This window comes from Oncorhynchus tshawytscha, linkage group LG31 (assembly GCF_018296145.1).
Source record: "Oncorhynchus tshawytscha isolate Ot180627B linkage group LG31, Otsh_v2.0, whole genome shotgun sequence".
NCBI classification, from domain to species: domain Eukaryota; kingdom Metazoa; phylum Chordata; class Actinopteri; order Salmoniformes; family Salmonidae; genus Oncorhynchus; species Oncorhynchus tshawytscha.
This window is the reverse complement of record NC_056459.1, coordinates 40,977,031-40,999,691: the sequence shown is the minus strand read 5'-3', so window position 1 is coordinate 40,999,691 and position 22,661 is coordinate 40,977,031. Positions and strand designations below refer to the sequence as shown.

Genomic DNA, 22,661 nt, shown 5'->3' with positions numbered 1-22,661 from the left:
CCTATGGTGTCACTGTAGCATGAGACTACTATTATGGTGTTACTGTGGGTATAGACTACTATTATGGTGTTACTGTGGGTATAACCTACTATAATGGTGTTACTGTGGGTATAGACTACTATTATGGTTGTTACTGTTGGTATAAACTACTATTATGGTGTTACTGTGTGACTAGACTACCTCTATGGTGTTCCTGTGGGACTAGAACACCTCTATAGTGTTACTGTGGGACTAGACTACCCCTGTGGTGTTACTGTGGGACTAGACTACCTATATGGTGTTCCTGTGGGACTAGAACACCTCTATAGTGTTAGTGTGGGACTAGACTACCCCTGTGGTGTTACTGTGGGACTAGACTACCTATATGGTTGTTACTGTGGGACTAGACTACCCCTACGGTGTAACTGTGGGACTAGACTACTATTATGGAGTTACTGTGGGTTTAGACTACTATTTTGGCATTACTGTGGGACTAGACTACTATTATGGTGTTACTGTGGGACTAGACTACCAGTATGGTGCTACTGTGGGTATAGACTACTATTATGGTGTTACTGTGGGTATATACTGATATTATGGTTGTTACTGTGGGTATAGCCTACTATTATGGTGTTACTGTGGGTATAGACTACTATTATGGTGTTACTGTGGGTATAGTCTACCCCTATGTTGTTACTGTCGGTATAGACTACTATTATGGTGTTGCTGTGGGTATAGACTACTGTTATGGTTGTTACTGTGGGTATAGACTACTATTATGGTGTTACTGTGGGACTAGACTACACCTATGGTGTTACTGTGGGACTAGACTACCCCCATGGTGTTACTGTGGGTATAGACTACCCCTATGGTTTTATTGTGGGTATAGACTACCCCTATGGTGTGACTGTGGGACTAGACTACCTCTATGGTGTTACTGAGGGACTATAGTACCTCTATTGTGTTACTGTGGGACTACACGACCCCTATGGTGGTATTGTGGTTCTAGACTGCTGTTATGGTGTTACTGTGGGTATAGACCACCTCATGGTGTTACTGTGGGACTAGACTACCTCTATTGTGTTACTGTGGGACTAGACTACCCCTATGGTGTTACTGTGGGTATAGACTACTATTATGGTGTTACTGTGTGACTAGACTACCCCTATGGTGTTACTGTGGGACTAGACTACCCCCATGGTGTTACTGTGGGTATAGACTACCCCTATGGTGTTACTGTGGGACTAGACTACCCCCATGGTGTTACTGTGGGTATAGACTACCTCTATTGTGTTACTGTGGGACTACACTACCACTATGGTGCTACTGTGGGTATAGACTACTATTATGGTGTTATTGTGGGTATATACTGATCTCTGCTACCGCATGGCAAGTGATACCGGAGCGCCAAGTCTAGGACCAAAAGGCTTCTTAAAAGCTTTTACCCTAAAGCCATAAGACTCCTGAACATTTAATCAAATGGCTACCCATACTATTTGCATTGCTCCCCCTTTTACGCAGCAGCTACTCTCTGCTTTTATCTATGTATAGTCAACTTAATAACTCCTACATATGACCTCAATATCCTCAAGTAACCGGTGCCCCTGCACATTGACTCTGTACCGGTACCCCCTGTTTACAGCCTCGCTATTGTTATTTTACTGCTGCTCTTTAATTATTTGTTACTTTTATTTCCTATTCTTATTTTTATTTATTTTTTAAAACTGCATTGTTGGTTAATTGTGGGCTTTTAAGTAAGCATTTCACTGTAAGGTGTTGAATTTGGCGAAACACATGTTGAATTCGGAGCATGTGACAAATAACATTTGATTTGAGGAATAAAGCCTCTCTTGAAAAAGCCAAACCTTGACCCGGAAAATGTAAACAACTATCGGCATATGTCGAATCTCCCATTCCTCTCAAACATTTTAGAAAAAGCTGTTGCGCCGCAACTCAATGCCTTCCAGAAGACAAACAATGTATACGAAATGCTTCAGTCTGATTTTAGACCCCATCATAGCACTGAGACTGCACTCGTGAAGGTGGTTTTAATGGCATCAGACTGAGGCTCTGCATCTGTCCCCTTTCTCCTAGACTTTGTGTTGCTTTTGACACCATCGATCGCCACATTGTTTTGGAGAATTTGGAAACCCAAATTGGTCTACACGGACAAGTTCTTGCCTGGTTTAGATCTTATGTGTCGGAAAGATATCAGTTTGTCTCTGTGTATGGTTTGTCCTCTGACAAATCAATTGTAAGCGTCAGTGTTCCTCAGGGTTCTGTTTTAGGACCACTATTGTTTTCACTATATATTCTACCTCTTGGTGATGTCTGTCAGAAACACAATGTCAACATTCACTGCTATACGGATGACACACAGCTGTACATTTTGATGAAACATGGTGAAGCCCCAACATTGCATACCCTGGAAGCATTTGTTTCAGACATAAGGAAATGGATGGTCGCAAATGTGTTACTTTTAAACACGGACAAAACACAGATGCTAGTTCTAGGTCTCAAGAAAGAAAGAAATCTTTTTTTTCCCATCTTCGTAAAATTGCAGAAAAACCATGCTTTTGTCACTTCTAGATTAGCCTACTGCAATGCTCTACTATCCGGCTACAAAGCACTAAATACATTTCAGTTAGTGCTAAACACGGCTGCTAGAATCTTGACTAGAACCCAACAATTTGATCATATTACTCTAGTGCTAGCCTCTCTACACTGACGTTTGAACATCTTGAAGAACAATCTGGCCTTAAATGGCCATATACTCATATAATCTCCACCTGGTTGGCCCTGTCCGGGGGTATAGTTCTCTCTCTCTCTTTCTCTTCTCTCTGAGGACCTGAGCTCTAGGACCATGCCTCGGGACTACCTGGCCTGATTACTCCTTGCTGTGCATAGTCCACCTGTTCGTGCTGCTGCTCCAGTTTCAACTGTTCTGCCAGTGGCTATGGAACCCTGACCTTGTCCCGGACCTGCTTCCTTGTCCCGGACCTGCGGTTTTCGACACCCTCTCTCTGCTGCACCTGCTGTCTCTAACTCTGAATGATCGGCTATGAAAATCCAACTGACATTTACTCCTGAGGTGCTGACCTGTTGCACCCTCTACAACCACTGAGATTATTATTATCTGACGCTGCTGGTCATCTATGAACATCTTGGCCATGTACTGTTATAATCTCCACCCAGCACAGCTAGAAGAGGACTGGCCACCCCTCAGAGCCTGGTTCCTCTCTAGGTTTCTACCTAAAATCCTGCCTTTCTAGGGAGTTTTTCCTAGCCACTGTGCTTCTGCACCTGCATTGCTTGCTGTTTGGGGTTTTAGGCTGTGTTTCTGTATAGCACTTTGTGACATCTGCTGATGTAAAAGCATAAATACATTTGATTGATTCCTGGTTCCCGATGGATCTATAGACTCCCGATGGATCTATCCACAAAGTTCCCGATGGATCTACCCAGTCCCAGGTGGATCTACCCAGTTCCAGGTGGATCTAAACAGTCCCAGGTGGATCTACCCAGTTCCAGGTGGATCTACCCAGTCCCAGGTGGATCTACCCAGTTCCAGGTGGAACTACCCAGTTCCAGGTGGATCTAAACAGTCCCAGGTGGATCTACCCAGTTCCAGGTGGATCTAAACAGTCCCAGGTGGATCTACCCAGTTCCAGGTGGATCTACCCAGTCCCAGGTGGATCTACCCAGTTCCAGGTGGATCTACCCAGTTCCAGGTGGATCTACCCAGTTCCAGGTGGAACTAAACAGTCCCAGGTGGATCTACCCAGTTCCCGATGGATCTATCCAGTTCCAGGTGGATCTAAACAGTCCCAGGTGGATCTACCCAGTTCCAGGTGGATCTAAACAGTCCCAGGTGGATCTACCCAGTTCCAGGTGGATCTACCCAGTTCCAGGTGGATCTACCCAGTTCCAGGTGGATCAAAACAGTTCCAGGTGGATCTAAACAGTTCCAGGTGGATTGCCATCAGCCTGCTTGTATCACAGGGAAAGCTAACTAACTGACTGACCGGCTGCCAGATTCCTAGATTTTTCAAAGCTGATGTCAAAGAGCTCTGACTCAGAGCTCTGACCAAATTAACAAGAAGATAAAACTAATGAACCCAACTGGAGAATGGGATTATGTTTAGTGATCAACTTAAAATAGCAGCCCTGGACAGGGGTGATGAAAGAGGCATGTGAAGAGGATTGTAACACCATAGGGGTAGTCTAGTCCCACAGTAACAACATAATAGTAGTCTACACCCGTAGTACCACCATAGTGGTAGTCCAGTCCCACAGTAACACCATTATAGTAGTCTATACCCACAGTAACTCCATAAGGGTAGTCTTGTCCCGCAGTAACACCATAATAGTAGTCTAGTCCCACAGTAACACCATAGGGGTTGTCTATACCCACAGTAACTCCATAATAGTAGTCTAGTCCCACAGTAACACCGTAGGGGTAGTCTAGTCCCACAGTAACACCATAGGGGTACTCTAGTCCCACAGTAACACCATAGGGGTAGTCTAGTCCCACAGTAACAAAAATATAGGTAGTCTAGTCCCACAGTAACACCGTAGGGGTAGTCTAGTCCCACAGTAACACCATAGGGGTAGTCTATACCCACAGTAACACCATAGGGGTAGTCTATACCCACAGTAGCACCACAAGGGTAGTCTAGTCCCATAGTAACACTATAGTGGTAGTCTAGTCCCACAGTAACACCATTATAGTAGTCTATACCCACAGTAGCACCATAGTGGTAGTCCAGTCCCACAGTAACACCATAATAGTAGTCTATACCCACAGTAACACCATAGGGGTAGTCTATACCCACAGAAACACCATAATAGTAGTCTATGCCCACATTAACGCCATAATAGTAGTCTATACCTACAGTAACACCATGAGGTAGTCTATACCCACAGTAACACCATAACAGCATTCTAGAACCACAGTAACACCATAGTGGTAGTCTAGTCCCATAGTAACACCATAATAGTAGACTATACCCACAGTAACACCATAGTTGTAGTCTAGTCCCACAGTAACACCATAATAGTAGTCTATACCTACAGTAACACCATGAGGTCGTCTAAACCCACAGGCTCTGAACGAACTTTATTTAACTCTCTGCAAACTGGAAACGATTTATCCGGAGGCTGCATTCATTGTAGCTGGGGATTTTAACAAGGCTAATCTGAAAACAAGACTCCCTAAATTTTATCAGCATATCGATTGCACAACCAGGGGTGGAAAGACCCTGGATCATTGTTACTCTAACTTCCGCGACGCATATAAGGCCCTGCCCCGCCCCCCTTTCGGAAAAGCTGACCACGACTCCATTTTGTTGATCCCTGCCTACAGACAGAAACTAAAACAAGAAGCTCCCACGCTGAGGTCTGTCCAACGCTGGTCCGACCAAGCTGACTCCACACTCCAAGACTGCTTCCATCACGTGGACTGGGAGATGTTTCGTATTGCGTCAGACAACAACATTGACGAATACGCTGATACGGTGTGCGAGTTCATTAGAACGTGCGTTGAAGATGTCGTTCCCATAGCAACGATTAAAACATTCCCTAACCAGAAACCGTGGATTGATGGCAGCATTCGTGTGAAACTGAAGGCACGAACCACTGCTTTTAATCAGGGCAAGGTGTCTGGTAACATGGCTGAATACAAACAGTGCAGCTATTCCCTCCGCAAGGCTATCAAACAAGCTAAGCGCCAGTACAGAGACAAAGTAGAATCTCAATTCAACGGCTCAGACACAAGAGGTATGTGGCAGGGTCTACAGTCAATCACAGACTACAGGAAGAAACCCAGCCCAGTCACGGACCAGGATGTCTTGCTCCCAGGCAGACTAAATAACTTTTTTGCCCGCTTTGAGGACAATACAGTGCCACTGACACGGCCTGCAACGGAAACATGCGGTCTCTCCTTCACTGCAGCCGAAGTGAGTAAGACATTTAAACGTGTTAACCCTCGCAAGGCTGCAGGCCCAGACGGCATCCCCAGCCGCGCCCTCAGAGCATGCGCAGACCAGCTGGCCGGTGTGTTTACGGACATATTCAATCAATCCCTATACCAGTCTGCTGTTCCCACATGCTTCAAGAGGGCCACCATTGTTCCTGTTCCCAAGAAAGCTAAGGTAACTGAGCTAAACGACTACCGCCCGTAGCACTCACATCCGTCATCATGAAGTGCTTTGAGAGACTAGTCAAGGACCATATCACCTCCACCCTACCTGACACCCTTGACCCACTCCAATTTGCTTACCGCCCAAATAGGTCCACAGACGATGCAATCTCAACCACACTGCACACTGCCCTAACCCATCTGGACAAGAGGAATACCTATGTGAGAATGCTGTTCATCGACTACAGCTCGGCATTCAACACCATAGTACCCTCCAAGCTCGTCATCAAGCTCGAGACCCTGGGTCTCGACCCCGCCCTGTGCAACTGGGTACTGGACTTCCTGACGGGCCGCCCCCAGGTGGTGAGGGTAGGCAACAACATCTCCTCCCCGCTGATCCTCAACACTGGGGCCCCACAAGGGTGCGTTCTGAGCCCTCTCCTGTACTCCCTGTTCACCCACGACTGCGTGGCCATGCACGCCTCCAACTCAATCATCAAGTTTGCGGACGACACAACAGTGGTAGGCTTGATTACCAACAACGACGAGACGGCCTACAGGGAGGAGGTGAGGGCCCTCGGAGTGTGGTGTCAGGAAAATAACCTCACACTCAAAGTCAACAAAACTAAGGAGATGATTGTGGACTTCAGGAAACAGCAGAGGGAACACCCCCCTATCCACATCGATGGAACAGTAGTGGAGAGGGTAGCAAGTTTTAAGTTCCTCGGCATACACATCACAGACAAACTGAATTGGTCCACTCACACAGACAGCATCGTGAGGAAGGCGCAGCAGCGCCTCTTCAACCTCAGGAGGCTGAAGAAATTCGGCTTGTCACCAAAAGCACTCACAAACTTCTACAGATGCACAATCGAGAGCATCCTGGCGGGCTGTATCACCGCCTGGTATGGCAACTGCACCGCCCTCAACCGTAAGGCTCTCCAGAGGGTAGTGAGGTCTGCACAACGCATCACCGGGGGCAAACTACCTGCCGTCCAGGACACCTACACCACCCGATGCTACAGGAAGGCCATAAAGATCATCAAGGACATCAACCACCCGAGCCACTGCCTGTTCACCCCGCTGCCATCCAGAAGGCGAGGTCAGTACAGGTGCATCAAAGCTGGGACCGAGAGACTGAAAAACAGCTTCTATCTCAAGGCCATCAGACTGTTAAACAGCCACCACTAACATTGAGTGGCTACTGCCAACACACTGTCAATGACACTGACTCTACTCCAGCCACTTTAATCATGGGAATCGATGGGAAATGATGTAAATATATCACTAGCCACTTTAAACAATGCTACCTTATATAATGTTACTTACCCTACATTGTTCATCTCATATGCATACGTTGATACTGTACTCTATATCATCGACTGCATCCTTATGTAATACATGTATCACTAGCCACTTTAACTATGCCACTTGGTTTACATACTTATCTCATATGTATATACTGTACTCGATATCATCTACTGTATCTTGCCTATGCTGCTCTGTACCATCACTCATTCATATATCCTTATGTACATATTCTTTATCCCCTTACACTGTGTATGACAGTAGTTTTTTTTGGAATTGTTAGTTAGATTACTTGCTCGTTATTACTGCATTGTCGGAACTAGAAGCACAAGCATTTCGCTACACTCGCATTAACATCTGCTAACCATGTGTATGTGACAAATAAAATTTGATTTGATTTGATTTTAACACCATAACAGCAGTCTAGAACCACAGTAACACCATAGGGGTAGTGTAGTCCCACAGTAACATAATAGAGGTAGTATAGTCCCTCAGTAACACCATAGAGGTAGTCTAGTCCCACAGTAACACCATAGGGGTTGTCTATACCCAGAGTAACACCATAGGGGTAGTCTATACCCACAGTAACACCATGGGGGTAGTCTAGTCCCACAGTAACACCATAGGGGTAGTCTAGTCCCACAGTAACACCATAATAGTAGTCTATACCCACAGTAACAACCATAACAGTAGTCTATACCCACAGCAACACCATAATAGTAGTCTAAACTGAAAGTAACAACACAGGGGTAGTCTAGTCCCACAGTAACACCATAGAGGTATTCTAGTCCCACAGTAACACCATAGAGGTAGTCTAGTCACACAGTAACGCCATAGAGGTAGTCTAGTCCCTCAGTAACACCATAGGGGTAGTCTATACCCACAGTAACAACCATAGGGGTAGTCTAGTCCCACAGTAACACCATAGGGGTAGTCTAGTCCCACAGTAACAACCATATAGGTAGTCTAGTCCCACAGTAACACCATAGGGGTAGTCTAGTCCCATAGTAACACCATAGTGGTAGACTAGTCCCACAGTAACACCATTATAGTAGTCTATACCCACAGTAGCACCATAGTGGGTGTCCAGTCACACAGTAACACCATAATAGTAGTCTATACCCACAGTAACACCATAGGGGTAGTCTATACCCACAGAAACACCATAATAGTAGTCTATGCCCACATTAACGCCATAATAGTAGTCTATACCTACGGTAACACCATGAGGTAGTCTATACCCACAGTAACACCATAACAGCAGTCTAGAACCACAGTAACACCATAGGGGTAGTCTAGTCCCACAGTAACACCATAGTGGTAGTCTAGTCCCATAGTAACACCATAATAGTAGTCTATACCCACAGTAACACCATAGGGGTAGTCTAGTCCCACAGTAACACAATAGAGGTAGTCTAGTCCCACAGTAACACCATGAGGTGGTCTATACCCACAGTAACACCATAACAGCAGTCTAGAACCACAATACCACCATAGGGGTCGTGTAGTCCCACAGTAACACAATAGAGGTACTATAGTCCCTCAGTAACACCATAGAGGTAGTCTAGTCCCACAGTCACACCATAGGGGTAGTCTATACCCACAATAAAACCATAGGGGTAGTCTATACCCACAGTAACACCATGGGGGTAGTCTAGTCCCACAGTAACACCATAGGTGTAGTCTAGTCCCACAGTAACACCATAATAGTAGTCTATACCCACAGTAACAACCATAACAGTAGTCTATACCCACAGCAACACCATAATAGTAGTCTATACCGACAGTAACAACATAGGGGTAGACTATACCCACAGTAACACCATAATAGTAGTCTATACCCACAGTAACACCATAATAGTAGGCTATACCCACAGTAACAACCAATTTTTTGGCCCTTCCTCTGACACCACCTGATATAAATCTCTTGAATGCCAGGAAACTTGTCCCCAGTGATATACTGGGCCGTTAGCACTACCCTCTGTAGTGCCTTGCAGTCGGAGGCCGAGCATTTGCCATACCAGGCAGTGATGCAACCAGTCAGGATGCTATCAATGGTGCAGCTGTAGAACCTTTTGAGGATATAGGGACCAATGACAAACTTTTTCAGTCTCCTGAGGGGGAATAGGGTTTGTCGTGCCCTCTTCAAGACTGTCTTGGTGTGCTTGAACCATGTTAGTTTGTTGGTGATGTGAACACCAAGGAACTTGAAGCTCTCAACCTGCTGCACTACAGCCCCATCGATGAGAATGGGGGAGTGCTCGGTCCTCCTTTTCCTGTAGACCACAATTACCTCCTTTGTCTTGATCACATTGAGGGAGAGGTTGTTGTCCTTGCACCACATGGCCAGGTCTCTGACCTCCTCCCCATAGGCTGTCTTGTCATTGTCAGTGATCAGGCCTACCATTCTTTTGTCGTCGGCAAACTTAATGATGGTGTTGGAGTCGTGCCTGGCCGTGCAGTCATGAATGAACAGGGAGTACAGGTGGGGACTGAGCATGCACCCCAGAGGGGCCACATTGTTGAGGATCAGCAAGGCGGATGTGTTGTTACCTACCCTTACCACCTGGGAGCGGCCCGTCAGGACGTCCAGGATCCAGTTGCAGAGGGAGGTGTTTAGTCCCAGGGTCCTTAGCTTAGTGATGAGCTTTGAGGGCACTATGGTGTTGAACGCTGAGCTGAAGTCAATGAATAGCATTCTCACATAGGTGTTCCTTTTGTCCAGGTGGGAAAGGGCAGTGTGGAATGTAATAGAGATTGCACCATCTGTGGATCTGTTAGGGCGGTATGCAAATTAGAGTGGGTCTAGGGTTCCTGGGATAATGGTGTTGAAGTGAGCCATGACTAGCCTTTCAAAGCACTTCATGGCTACAGATGTGATTGCTATGGGTCGGTATTCATTTAGGCAGGTTACCTTAGTGTTCTTGGACACAGGGATTATGGTGGTCTGCTTGAAACATGTTGGTATTAAAGACTCCGACAGGGAGAGGTTTTAAAATGTCAGTGAAGACACTTGCCAGTTGGTCAGCGCATGCTTGGAGTACACGTCCTGGTAATCCATCTGGCCCTGCGGCCTTGTGAATGTTGACCTGTTTAAAGGTTTTACTCACATCGGCTGCAGAGAGCGTGACCACACAGTCGTCCAGAACAGATAATGCTTTCATGCATGTTTAAGAGTTACTTGCCTCGAAGCGAGCATAGAAGTAATTTACCTTGTCTGGTAGGCTCGTGTCACTGGGCAGCTCTCGGCCGTGATTCCCTTTGTCGTCTGTAATAGTTGGCAAGCCCTGCCACATCCGATGAGCATCGGAGCCAGTGAAGCACGATTCAATCTTAGTCCTGTATTGAAGTCTCTCTCCCTCAGATGATGTTGAGTTTTTTCCCCTCTGGTTGCACATTTAACGTGCTGGTAGAAATTTGGTATAACGGGTTTAAGTTTTCCTGCATTGAAGTCCCTGGCCACTCGGATCGCCACCTCTGGATGAGCATTTTCCTGTTTACTTATGGTGGTATACAGCTCATTGAGTGCGGTCTTAGTGCCATCTTCGGTCTGTGGTGGTATGTAGACACCTATGAAAAATACAACTGAAAACTCTGTAGGAAGATAGTGTGGTCTATAGCTTATGAGATACTCTACCTCAACTAGCAAAACCTCGAGACTTCCTTAGATATTGTGCACCAGCTGTTTACAAATATACATGGACCGCCACCCCTTGTCTTTACCAGAGGCTGCTGTTCTATCCTGCTGATGCAGTGTATAACATGCCAGCTGTATGTTAGTCATGTCGTTGTTCAGCCACGACTCAGTGAAACATAAGATGTTACAGTCTTTAATGTCCCGTTGGTGGGATGATCTTGCTTGTAGGTCATCCATTTTATTTTCCAATGATTGCACCTTTGCCAATAGAACAGATGGCAGTGGGGGTTTACTTGCTCGCTTACAAATTCTCAGAAGTCAGTTTGACCTAATTTTTCTCCATCTATTCATGCAAATGACAGAGATTTGGGCACCCTTTCCGGGAAAGCTGTATATCCTTCACGTCGGACTCGTTAAAGGAAAAAGCTTCTTCCAGTTCATGGTGAATAATCGCTGTTCTGTCCAGAAGCTCTTTTTGGTAATAAGAGACGGTAGCAGCAACATTATGTACAAAATAAGTTACAAACCAAAAAAATGAACGAAATAACACAGTTTGTTTGGAGCATGTAACCATTCTACTTTTAGTGAGTTTGGTACACATCTGGAGCTTCAAGGTTTAGAGGCCATGACTATTTTTATGAATGTGTCAAGAGATACAGGATCAAAAACCTTGAGTGTCTCCATTGATGGCAGGTCCTGGCAGACTCAGGACAGCTGCACTTTGGAGAAATACACAGATTCAAAGAGGAATCCGTAATTTGCCTACTAATGATCATGATTTTCGTCTAAGAAGTTCATGAATTCATCATTGCTGAAGTGAAAGCCATCCTCTCTTGGGGAATGTTGCTTTTTAGTTAGCTTTGCTACTGTATAAAAAAACATTTTTAGGATTGTTCTAATTTTCTTGAGCAGCAGTGAGGGCTCTTCGATATTGTACGGTACTGTTTTTCCAAACTAGTCAGAAGACTTCCAGTTTGGTGGAGCGCCATTTCCGTTCCAATTTTCTGGAAGCTTGCTTTTCTGTATATCAGGGAGATAATTTCTTGTGACAAATGTTTTTGTTTTAGGGGTGCTACTGCATCTAAGGTATTATGCAAAGTTAAACATATATCTTCAGTTAGGTGGATTTTTGTACTCCGACGTCCTTGGGTAGGTGGAGGGAGTCTGGAAGGGTATCTAGGAATCTTTGGGTTGTCCGAGAATTTATAGCTTGGTTTTTGCTGATCCTGTAATGTGTACACTGGGAGTCGGGAAGCAAGTACAGAGAGTGAATCATTTAATAATAAGTAAACTAACGTGGAATAAAACAAGAAACACAAAAAGCGTACAGACATGAAACCGAAATAGAGTCAATAACACCTAGGGAAAGAACCTAAGGGAGTGACAGTTATAGGGAAGGTAATCAGGAAGGTGATGGAGTCCAGGTGAGTCTGAGGAGGCGCTGGTGTGTGTAACGATGGTGACCGGTGTGCATTCTAATAAGCAAACTGGTGACCTCAAGAGGGAGTATATGTGACAGTACCCCCTCCCTGATGCGCGGCTCCAGCCAAAGAATGCCGACCAGAGGGACGGTCCCGGGGACCAGGATCGGTCCGATCGCTTCTGCTGAGGCGCGGGAACCTGTCGAGCCAACCGAGTCTTGTAAACCTGACGAGCCAGCTGAGGAATGGAAGCCCGGCGAGCCAGCTGAGGCATCCGTGGTAGCTCCTGTAGCGAAACCCGGTCCTGACGTCACCTACAATACAAAAAACAAAAAACACTCACTGATGCTCCCCTTTGGTGAGGCATTATTCTGTAACATGTACGCTGGGAGTCGGGAAGCAAGTACAGGGAGTGAATAATTTAATAATAAATAAATGAACATGGAACAAAACAAGAAACACGAAAGCATACAGCCATGAAACCGAAACAGAGCCAATAACGCCTAAGGAAAGAACCAAAGGGAGTGACAGTTATAGGGAAGGTAATCAGGAAGGTGAGTCTGATGAGACGCTGGTGCCTGTAACAATGGTGACAGGTGTGCGTAATAATAATGAGACTGGTATCCTCAAGCACCGGAGAGGGAGTATACGTGACAGATCCTTGGTTGGGATCTGAGCAGATTATTTGTTGTGATTGGAAACGTACTAAAATGGTGGTCCAATAGTCCAGGATTATGAGAAAAAACATTTAGCTCCACAATATCTATTCCATATGACAAAACTAGGTCCAGCGTATGACTGTGGCAGTGAGTAGGTCCGGAGACATGTTGGACAAAACCCACTGAGTCGATGATGGCTCCGAAAGCCTTTGGAGTGGGTCTGTGGACTTTGTGAATACTGAAGTCCCCAAAAATGTGAATATTATCTACCGTGACTACAAGGTCTGATAGGAATTCAGGGAACTCAGTGAGGAACACTGTATATGGCCCAGAAGGCTTGTATACAGTAACTAAAAAAAGTGATTGAGTATGCTGCATAGATTTCATGACTAGCAGCTCAAAAGACGAAAACACAGTCATTTCTATTTTATTATTGACATTTGCTGTAGTTAGCAACACCTCCACCTTTGCGGGATGTGCGGGGGATATGGTCAATAGTGTAACCAGGAGGAGAGTCCTCATTTAACAGAGTAAATTCATCAAGCTTGAGCCATGCTTCAGTCAAGCCAATCACATCAAGATTATGATCAGTGATTAGTTCATTGACCATGACTGCCTTGGAAGTGAGGGATCTAACAGTAAGTAGCCCTATTTTGAGATATCACAATCTCTTTCAATAATGACAGGAATGTAGAAGGTCTTCACTCCAGAGAGATTGCTTAGGTGAATATCACAATGTTTAGTTTTGCCCTGCCTAGATTGAGGCACAGACACGGTCTCAATGAGGATAGCTGAGATGACTACACTGACTGTGCTAGTGGCAGACTCCACTAAGCTGGCAGGCTGGCTAATAGCCTGCTGCCTGGCCTTGAACTGGGTAGATCCATCTGAAACTAGGAAGATTCCCCATGAACTAGTTAGATTGTGACGACAGATATGGCACCTCTGCTTTCTTGCTCCTAAGCTATTTTAGTTTTTTGTGTGTCACTTCTTACATTATTAGCCAAGGAAATCTTTTGTGTTATTACCTACAGACGGAAAAAAGCTCCAAACCACCGCTGGCGAAGAAGATGTATTCAGAGTGGACTTTTAGTCCAACTCAGGAGGCGTGCATGTGTTAGAAATTAGATATGTAGACGGGCGAGTCGGTCAAGGATCGATTCAGACAAGGTGGTAAATTGTATGACAAGCGACAGTTTATTCAGAGTGAAGATATCTAGAACAGCGTAATTACGGCTCCTCCGCTGGTTCATACGGAACTGCAGGCAAAGAGACCGTTACAATCAGTGCACCACTTATATATAGAACAGAAAGTAGGTTGATTCTGGAAGATCGGATCTTTGGATTGGTTCAGCTGGGGTGTAGTCTGTAGTCTTCCGCCATTGGCTCAGTTGTCTGTCCGTCATCGTAGAATCCTCTTCGGGCACACAATGTTCAGCTACAAAGGAGATTATGTGTGTGTGCGCTGGTTTTGGCAATTAGTGTAATGCGGGAGCTATCCTGTAGGGGACCCCACAGGCTTTACTTTGAGTTGTAGCCCTGTATTAACAATAGTTTGGTCACCTGCATAAGAAATAGCATTTCTCTACACATGCCATCCACAGCTTCCGAGTATATTACTCGCTAATGTTCAGTCTCTGGATAATAAAGTAGACGAGCTCAGGATGATGATATCCTTCTTGAGAGACATCAGGGATTTTTATTTATTTACTTGTTGAAAAAGCCATATCTCAGACTGGCCAATAAAACGAAAAGATTAACTTCTAGCATCCCACCTGGCCAACATCCGGTGAAATTGCAGAGCGAGAAATTCAAATTACAAAAATCGTAATATAAAACATTCATGAAAATACAAGTGTCATACATCATTTAAATACATGTATCACTAGCCACTTTAACTATGCCACTTGGTTTACATACTTATCTCATATGTATATACTGTACTCGATATCATCTACTGTATCTTGCCTATGCTGCTCTGTACCATCACTCATTCATATATCCTTATGTACATATTCTTTATCCCCTTACACTGTGTATAAGACAGTAGTTTTTTTTTGGAATTGTTAGTTAGATTACTTGCTTTTTATTACTGCATTGTCGGAACTAGAAGCACAAGCATTTCGCTACACTCGCATTAACATCTGCTAACCATGTGTATGTGACAAATTAAATTTGATTTGATTTGATTTGATTTGATTTGAGCTTAACTTCTTGTTAATCCTGCCGCTTTGTCAGATTCCAAAAAGGCTTCACGAAAGTCAGCAATAGCGATAAAATAAATCACTTACCTTTGAAGATCTTCATCTGGTTGCAATCACAAGGGTCCCAACTACATAACAAATGGTCCTTTTGTTCGATGAAGTCCTTCTTTATATCCCCAAAAAAGTCAGTTTCATTGGCACGCTTGACTCACTAATCCACTGGTTTCCCTCGTTCAAAATGCATACAAATGAATCCCGTAAGTTATCAATAAACTTCTTCCAAACATATCAAACATCATTCCAAATCAATCCTCAGGTACCCTAATATGTAAATAAACAATAAAATTTAAGACGGAGAATACCGGAGACCATTACCGGAGATAAATAACAAAGTACACGCCCTCACCGGAACACGCAACAAACAAGACAGACAAAATGGGAGCCACTTACTAAAACTACAAATTCTGGCTCATTTTTCAAAAAACAAGCCTGAAACTCTTTCTAAAGACTGTTGATATCTAGTGGAAGCCCTAGGAGCTGCAATCTGGGAGGTATTCCATTTATATTCCCATTGACAGCCATAGTAATCAGGGATGAGCTGAAAAAGAAAATTCTGGAGGGAGTGTCCTCGGGTTTTTGTCTGCCATATCAGTTATGTTATACTCACAGACATTATTTTAACAGATTTGGAAACTTTAGAGTGTTTTCTATCCAATACAATATAAAAATCAGTCGTTTCCAGCTACAATAGTCATTTACAATATTAACAATGTCTACACTGTATTTCTGATCAATTTGATGTTATTTTAATGGACTAAAATGTGCTTTTCTTACAAAAACAAGGACACTTCTAAGTGACCCCAAACTTTTGAACGGTAGTGTAGATTCACCTAGAACTGGGTAGATTCACCTGGAACAAGGTACAGGCCCCTGGAACTTGGTAGATTCCCTTGGAACTGGGTAGATTCACCTGGAACAAGGTACAGGCCCCTGGAACTTGGTAGATTCCCTTGGAACTGGGTAGATTCACCTGGAACAAGGTACAGGCCCCTGGAACTTGGTAGATTCCCTTGGAACTGGGTAGATTCACCTGGAACAAGGTAGAGGCCCCTGGAACTTGGTAGATTCTCTTGGAACTGGGTAGATTCACCTGGAACTAGGTAGAGACCCTGGAACTTGGTAGATTCCCCTGTAACTGGGTAGATTCCCCTCTAACTAGGTAAATGTACCCTGAACTAGGCACAGCACACAATACTCTATTAGAGAAGACAAATCATCACTTGAGATCCTGTAGAATGAGAGCATTTATGGGCTACAGTATTCCCTCCAAGCCTCTATGAGATCCTATAGAATGAGAGTATTTATGGGCTACAGTATTCCCTCCAAGCCTCTATGTGTAGGGTTAGGGTTAGGGTTAGGGGTATATGTAAGGGGGGACGACAGGTACTTCAGGTCTCAGGCATGGAGACATCACTTTCTGAGTCTGACTGATACCTCCTCTATCTATCCATCATCAGCTAGACACAGAAGACGGTTAGGTTGAGATAGACACAGCAGAGCCTTACTCTTATCTAAGCTGCCCGACACAAAAGCTCCATTGAAGTCCTGATAGACAGCAGTTGCTTCATAAGCTGACCAATGGTGGAAAAAGTACCCAACTGTCATACTTGAGTAAATGTAAAGATGCCTTAATAAAATATGACTTGAGTAAAAGTAAAAGTTACCCAGTAAAATACTACTTGAGTAAAATGATTTGGTTTAAAATATACTTAAGTATCAAAAGTAAATGTAATTGCTAAAATGAACTTAAGTATCAAAGGTAAATGTAAAAGTATAAATCATTTCTAAAACCTAATATTAAGCTAACCAGATGGCCACATTTTCCTGTTTTTTTTTATTTACTTATGGGTAGCCAGGCGCACACTCCAACACTCAGACATAATTTACAAACTAAGCAAGTGTGTTTAGTGAGTAACCAGATTAGAGGCATTAGGGATGACCAGGGATGTTCTCTTAATAAGTGTGTGAATTGGACCAATTTCCTGTCCTGCTAAGCATTCAAAGTACTTTTGGATGTCAGAGAAAAGGTATGGAGTAAAAAGTACATAATTTTCTTTATGAATGTAGTAAAGTAAAAGTAGTCCAAAAAATAAATAGTAAAGTACAGATACCCCAAAAACCTACTTCTATACCACTGATGCTGACTGAAGCACTGCTGGTAAATGTTCACATTACAACAACAGCACACGGGGGGGTAGAAAGCGCTTCATATATACATTGGATTGACAGCCCTGCAGTAAATGGACTGGTTAGGAAGCAGGTAAACCAATGTCAGTGATCACTGCCTGTATCATTAGTAGGCATAGTTAATCAATATCACTTCATGTCTGTCACATTCTATCACGTAATATCACTTAGATCTATCAGGTCAACTAAGTTAGAGACGAATAGAGTCATCTCACTAACACTGGATGTATTTGCCACTTGTGAGACAGGCTCATCTCCTCAGTCTGAGACAGAGTGAGACAGGCTCATCTCCTCAGTCTGAGACAGAGTGAGACAGGCTCATCTCCTCAGTCTGAGACAGAGTGAGACAGGCTCATCTCCTCAGTCTGAGACAGTGAGACAGGCTCATCTCCTTAGTCTGAGACGGAGTGAGACAGGCTCATCTCATCAGTGTAAGACAGAGTGAGACAGAGAGGGAGTTACAGAGAGAGAGACACAGAGAGAGAGAGTTACAGACACAGACAGAGAGAGAGAGACAGAGAGAGAGTTAGAGAGAGAGACAGAGAGAGTTACAGAGAGAGAGACAGAGAGAGTTACAGAGAGTGAGACAGAGAGAGAGAGAGAGTTACAGAGAGAGTTACAGAGAGAGTTACAGAGAGAGAGACAGAGAGAGAGAGAGAGACAGAGACAGAGAGAGTTACAGAGAGAGATTCAGAGAGAGAGAGACTCCCATATCTACTGGGTGAAATTCCACAATGTGCCATCACAGCAGCAAGATTTGTGACCTGTTGCCACAAGAAAAGGGCAACCAGTGAAGAACAAACACCATTGTAAATACAACCCATATTTATGTTTATTTATTTTCCCTTGTGTACTTTAACCATTTGTACATTGTTAAAACACTGTATATATAATATGACATTTGTAATGTCTTTATTGTTTTGAAACTTCTGTATGTGTAATGTTTACTGTTAATTTGTATTGTTTATTTCACTTTGTATATTCACTTTATATATTATCTACCTCACTTGCTTTGGCAATGTTAACACATGTTTCCCATGCCAATAAAGCTCTTGAATTGAATTGAATTGAATTGAGAGAGAGACAGAGACAGAGACAGAGACAGAGACTGAGAGAGAGAGAGAGAGGGGGGGAGAGAGAGAGAGACAGAGATCAATAGCGAGGCAAAGACAGAGACAGAGACAGAGACAGAGACTGAGAGAGAGAGAGAGAGAGAGAGACAGACATAGAGAGAGACTGAGAGAGACAGAGAGAGAGAGAGAGAGACAGAGAGAGAGACAGAGAGAGAGAGACAGAGAGAGAGAGACAGGAGACAGAAATTGAGAGTGAGGCAGAGAGAGACAGAGAGACAGAGAGAGAGAGAGAGAGAGAGAGAGATGCCTATAAAGTTGTATTTTAATCTGTACTTCTAACAACCAGTAATCAGATACCAAGGCAGAGAAGTTCTCTGGAGCCCTGCCATTTCTCAGAGATGTCTGGTGAACTAGCTCAGGTTATAACATAAGATCATGTAATGTGGAGGTTGGCTTCTCATACCCCCTCTCTCTATACCTGTCTCCAGGCGATCTACAAGATGGTTTCATCTGTAATGAAAATGCCGGAGGATGAGTCGACACCTGAGAAACGCACAGACAAAATCTTCAGGCAGATGGACACAAATCGTGATGGTAAGTACCTAGCTATCAAATTTCAATTCACTCCCAAATCCTCCTCCAGGCCTTATCCACTTCCTCCCTGTTTCCATCCTACTGTTTGTGCACCAACTGACACCAACTGACACTAACTGTCATTTTACTCATTGTGTTCTTCAGGTAAACTGTCTCTGGAGGAGTTTGTTGAGGGAGCAAAGAACGATCCGTCTATCGTGCGGCTGCTGCAGTGTGATCCCAGCAGCGTAGGGCAGTAGAACAACCTACTGTCTGCAGGCATCTAGTATTATTTATTCAGGTCAAAGCATTCTCCTTCATTCACCCAGTAGTGACTAACAGCACAACAGATCGACATTGAGCAGATCAAATTGGACCCAAGCAGAGGAGCCACATACTGGACCATCACATACTGGACCATCACATACTGGACCATCACATACTGGACCACCACATACTGGACCATCACATACTGGACCACCACATACTGGACCATCACATACTGGACCATCACATACTAGACCATCACATACTGGACCATCACATACTGGACCATCACATACTAGACCATCACATACTGGACCACAACATACTGGACCATCACATACTGGACCATTATACTGGACCATTATACTGGACCATCACATACTGGACCATCGCAAACTGCACGGTCACATACTGGGCCATCACCTACTAGACCATCACATACTGGACCATCACATACTGGACCATCACATACTGCACCATCACATACTAGACCATTATACTGGACCATCACATACTAGACCATCACATACTAGACCATCACATACTGGACAATCACATACTGCACCATCACATACTGCACCATCACATACTGGACCATTATACTGGACCATCACATACTGGACCATCACATACTGGACCATCACATACTGCACCATCACATACTAGACCATTATACTGGACCATCACATACTAGACCATCACATACTAGACCATGACATACTAGACCACCACATACTGCACCATCACACACTGGACCATCACACACTGGACCATCACATACTGGACCATTATACTGGACCATCACATACTGGACCATCACATACTGGAACATTATACTAGACCATCACATACTGGACCATCACATACTGGACCATCACATACTAGACCATCACATACTGGACCATCACATACTGCACCATCACATACTGGACCATTATACTGGACCATCACATACTGGACCATCACATACTGGAACATTATACTAGACCATCACATACTGGACCACCACATACTAGACCATCACATACTAGACCAACACATACTGGACCATCATAGACATTCATTTTATTCTAATGGTTACAGTTAGGATCAAGGTTTACTATTTTGATCCAAGATCAGTGGTGAAGGGCTGTTTCTACTTAAAGCCAAGAAACACAATTCTGCCATGAGGAACTGAACTGAAAGGAGGGAGAAAAGTATTGGAGAAACATGACACCAGATGGAAGCTATTGATCTCCCCTACTGTAGATGGAAGCTATTGATCTCCCCTACTGTAGATGGAAGCTATTGATCTCCCCTACTATAGATGGAAGCTATTGATCTCCCCTACTGTAGATGGAAGAGAGAGTGTATGAGCGAAAAGAGGTAGCTAGAAGATTTATTATAACATTTGACATAGTGACAAAATATTGTGGCATTTTGCAGCAATGAAACATTTTCACTTTAAGATTTTGAATTATAAATGTTTGGAATATTTTGACTGCAAACATGATAGAATGATGTGTACAATATAATCATATTTATTGTAGGATCGTATTGAAAACAGAGAGGACCACACATGTTGCTATGCATTTATCTGTCTATATCCTCCTCTGCTTCAACTAGACTCACAGGGCAACAGCTCTCCTTTTTAGAGAAACACAAATCTATCATCATCATCTATCTCTAACACCAGTAGTGTTCACAGGTTTCAGATTACACCACACACAGTTAAATATATGCCACTGGCTGGGTCCCTGAAATGCTTAAATATCCACACAGTGAAATGTATGCCACTGGCTGGGTCCCTGAAATGCTTAAATATCCACACAGTGAAATGTATGCCACTGGCTGGGTCCCTGAAATGCTTAAATATCCACACAGTTAAATGTATGCCACTGGCTGGGTCCCTGAAATGCTTAAATATCCACACAGTGAAATGTATGCCACTGGCTGGGTCCCTGAAATGCTTAAATATCCACACAGTGAAATGTATGCCACTGGCTGGGTCCCTGAATTGCTTAAATATCCATTGTAAGGACAATACACATGCAGACTAACTTATCCTATCACACATTCTGTGACACGGTGTAACATATCAACATGTTTGTTTGTTGTTCTTTACTATATACTGAACAAAAATATAAATGCGGCGGCAGGTAGCCTAGGGGCGGCAGGTAGCCTAGGGGCGGCAGGTAGCCTAGGGGCGGCAGGTAGCCTAGGGGCGGCAGGTAGCCTAGGGGAGGCAGGTAGCCTAGGGGCGGCAGGTAGCCTAGGGGCGGCAGGTAGCCTAGGGGCGGCAGGTAGCCTAGGGGCGGCAGGTAGCCAAGGGGCGGCAGGTAGCCTAGGGGCGGCAGGTAGCCTAGGGGAGGCAGGTAGCCAAGGGGCGGCAGGTAGCCTAGGGGTTAGAGCGCTTGGCCAGTAACCAAAATTTGTCATTTGAGCATTTCTCCTTTGCCAAGATAATCCACCCAACTGACAGGTGTGGCATATCAAGAAGCTGATTAAACAGCATGATCATTACCCAGGTGCACCTTGTGCTAGGGACAATAAAAGGCCACTCTAAAATGTGCAGTTTTGTCACACAACACAATGCCACAGATGTCTTAAGTTGAGGAAGAGTGCAATTCAAATCAAAATTTTATTTATCTGGCAACAGCTCTGGTGGACAATCCTGCGGTCAGCATGCCAAGCATTTCACTACACCCGCAACAACATCTGCTAACCACGTGTATGTAACCAATAATGTTAATTTCTCTACCATAAGCAACCTCTTAAGTCATTTTAAAGAATTCGGCACTATGTCCAACCGGCCTCACAACTGCAGACCATGTGTATGGCGTCGTATGGTCTGGCATAAGCTACAGACAATGAACACCAAATGCATTTTATCAACGGCAATTTGAATGCACAAAAATACAGTGACGAGATCCTGAGGGCCATTGTAGGGTAATACACATTCAAATGTATATATATCAATACCATTAATATTATGTAGCGATATAAATACAGTACCTGTCAAAAGTTTGGGCACACCACCTCATTCAAGGGTTTTTATTTATTTAGACTATTTTCTGCATTGTAGAATAATAGTGAAGACATCATCAAAACTATGAAATAGCTCATATGGAATCATGTTGTAACCAAAAAAACCTGTTAAACAAATCCAAATATT

At 44.0% G+C, this 22,661-nt stretch overlaps 1 protein-coding gene across 1 annotated transcript in view; it reads left to right on the top strand.

Moving 5' to 3' along the window:
* hpca (hippocalcin) overlaps nt 1-21,658 on the top strand; it is a 75,730-nt gene extending 54,072 nt beyond the window's left edge. The window contains exons 3-4 of the mRNA XM_042310428.1: nt 19,156-19,261; nt 19,406-21,658. Of these exons, the coding sequence (XP_042166362.1) occupies nt 19,156-19,261; nt 19,406-19,500 (201 nt within the window). The 3' untranslated portion in view covers nt 19,501-21,658. The remainder of the gene's footprint in view (nt 1-19,155; nt 19,262-19,405) is intronic.
* Nucleotides 21,659-22,661: the final 1,003 nt, after the last annotated feature.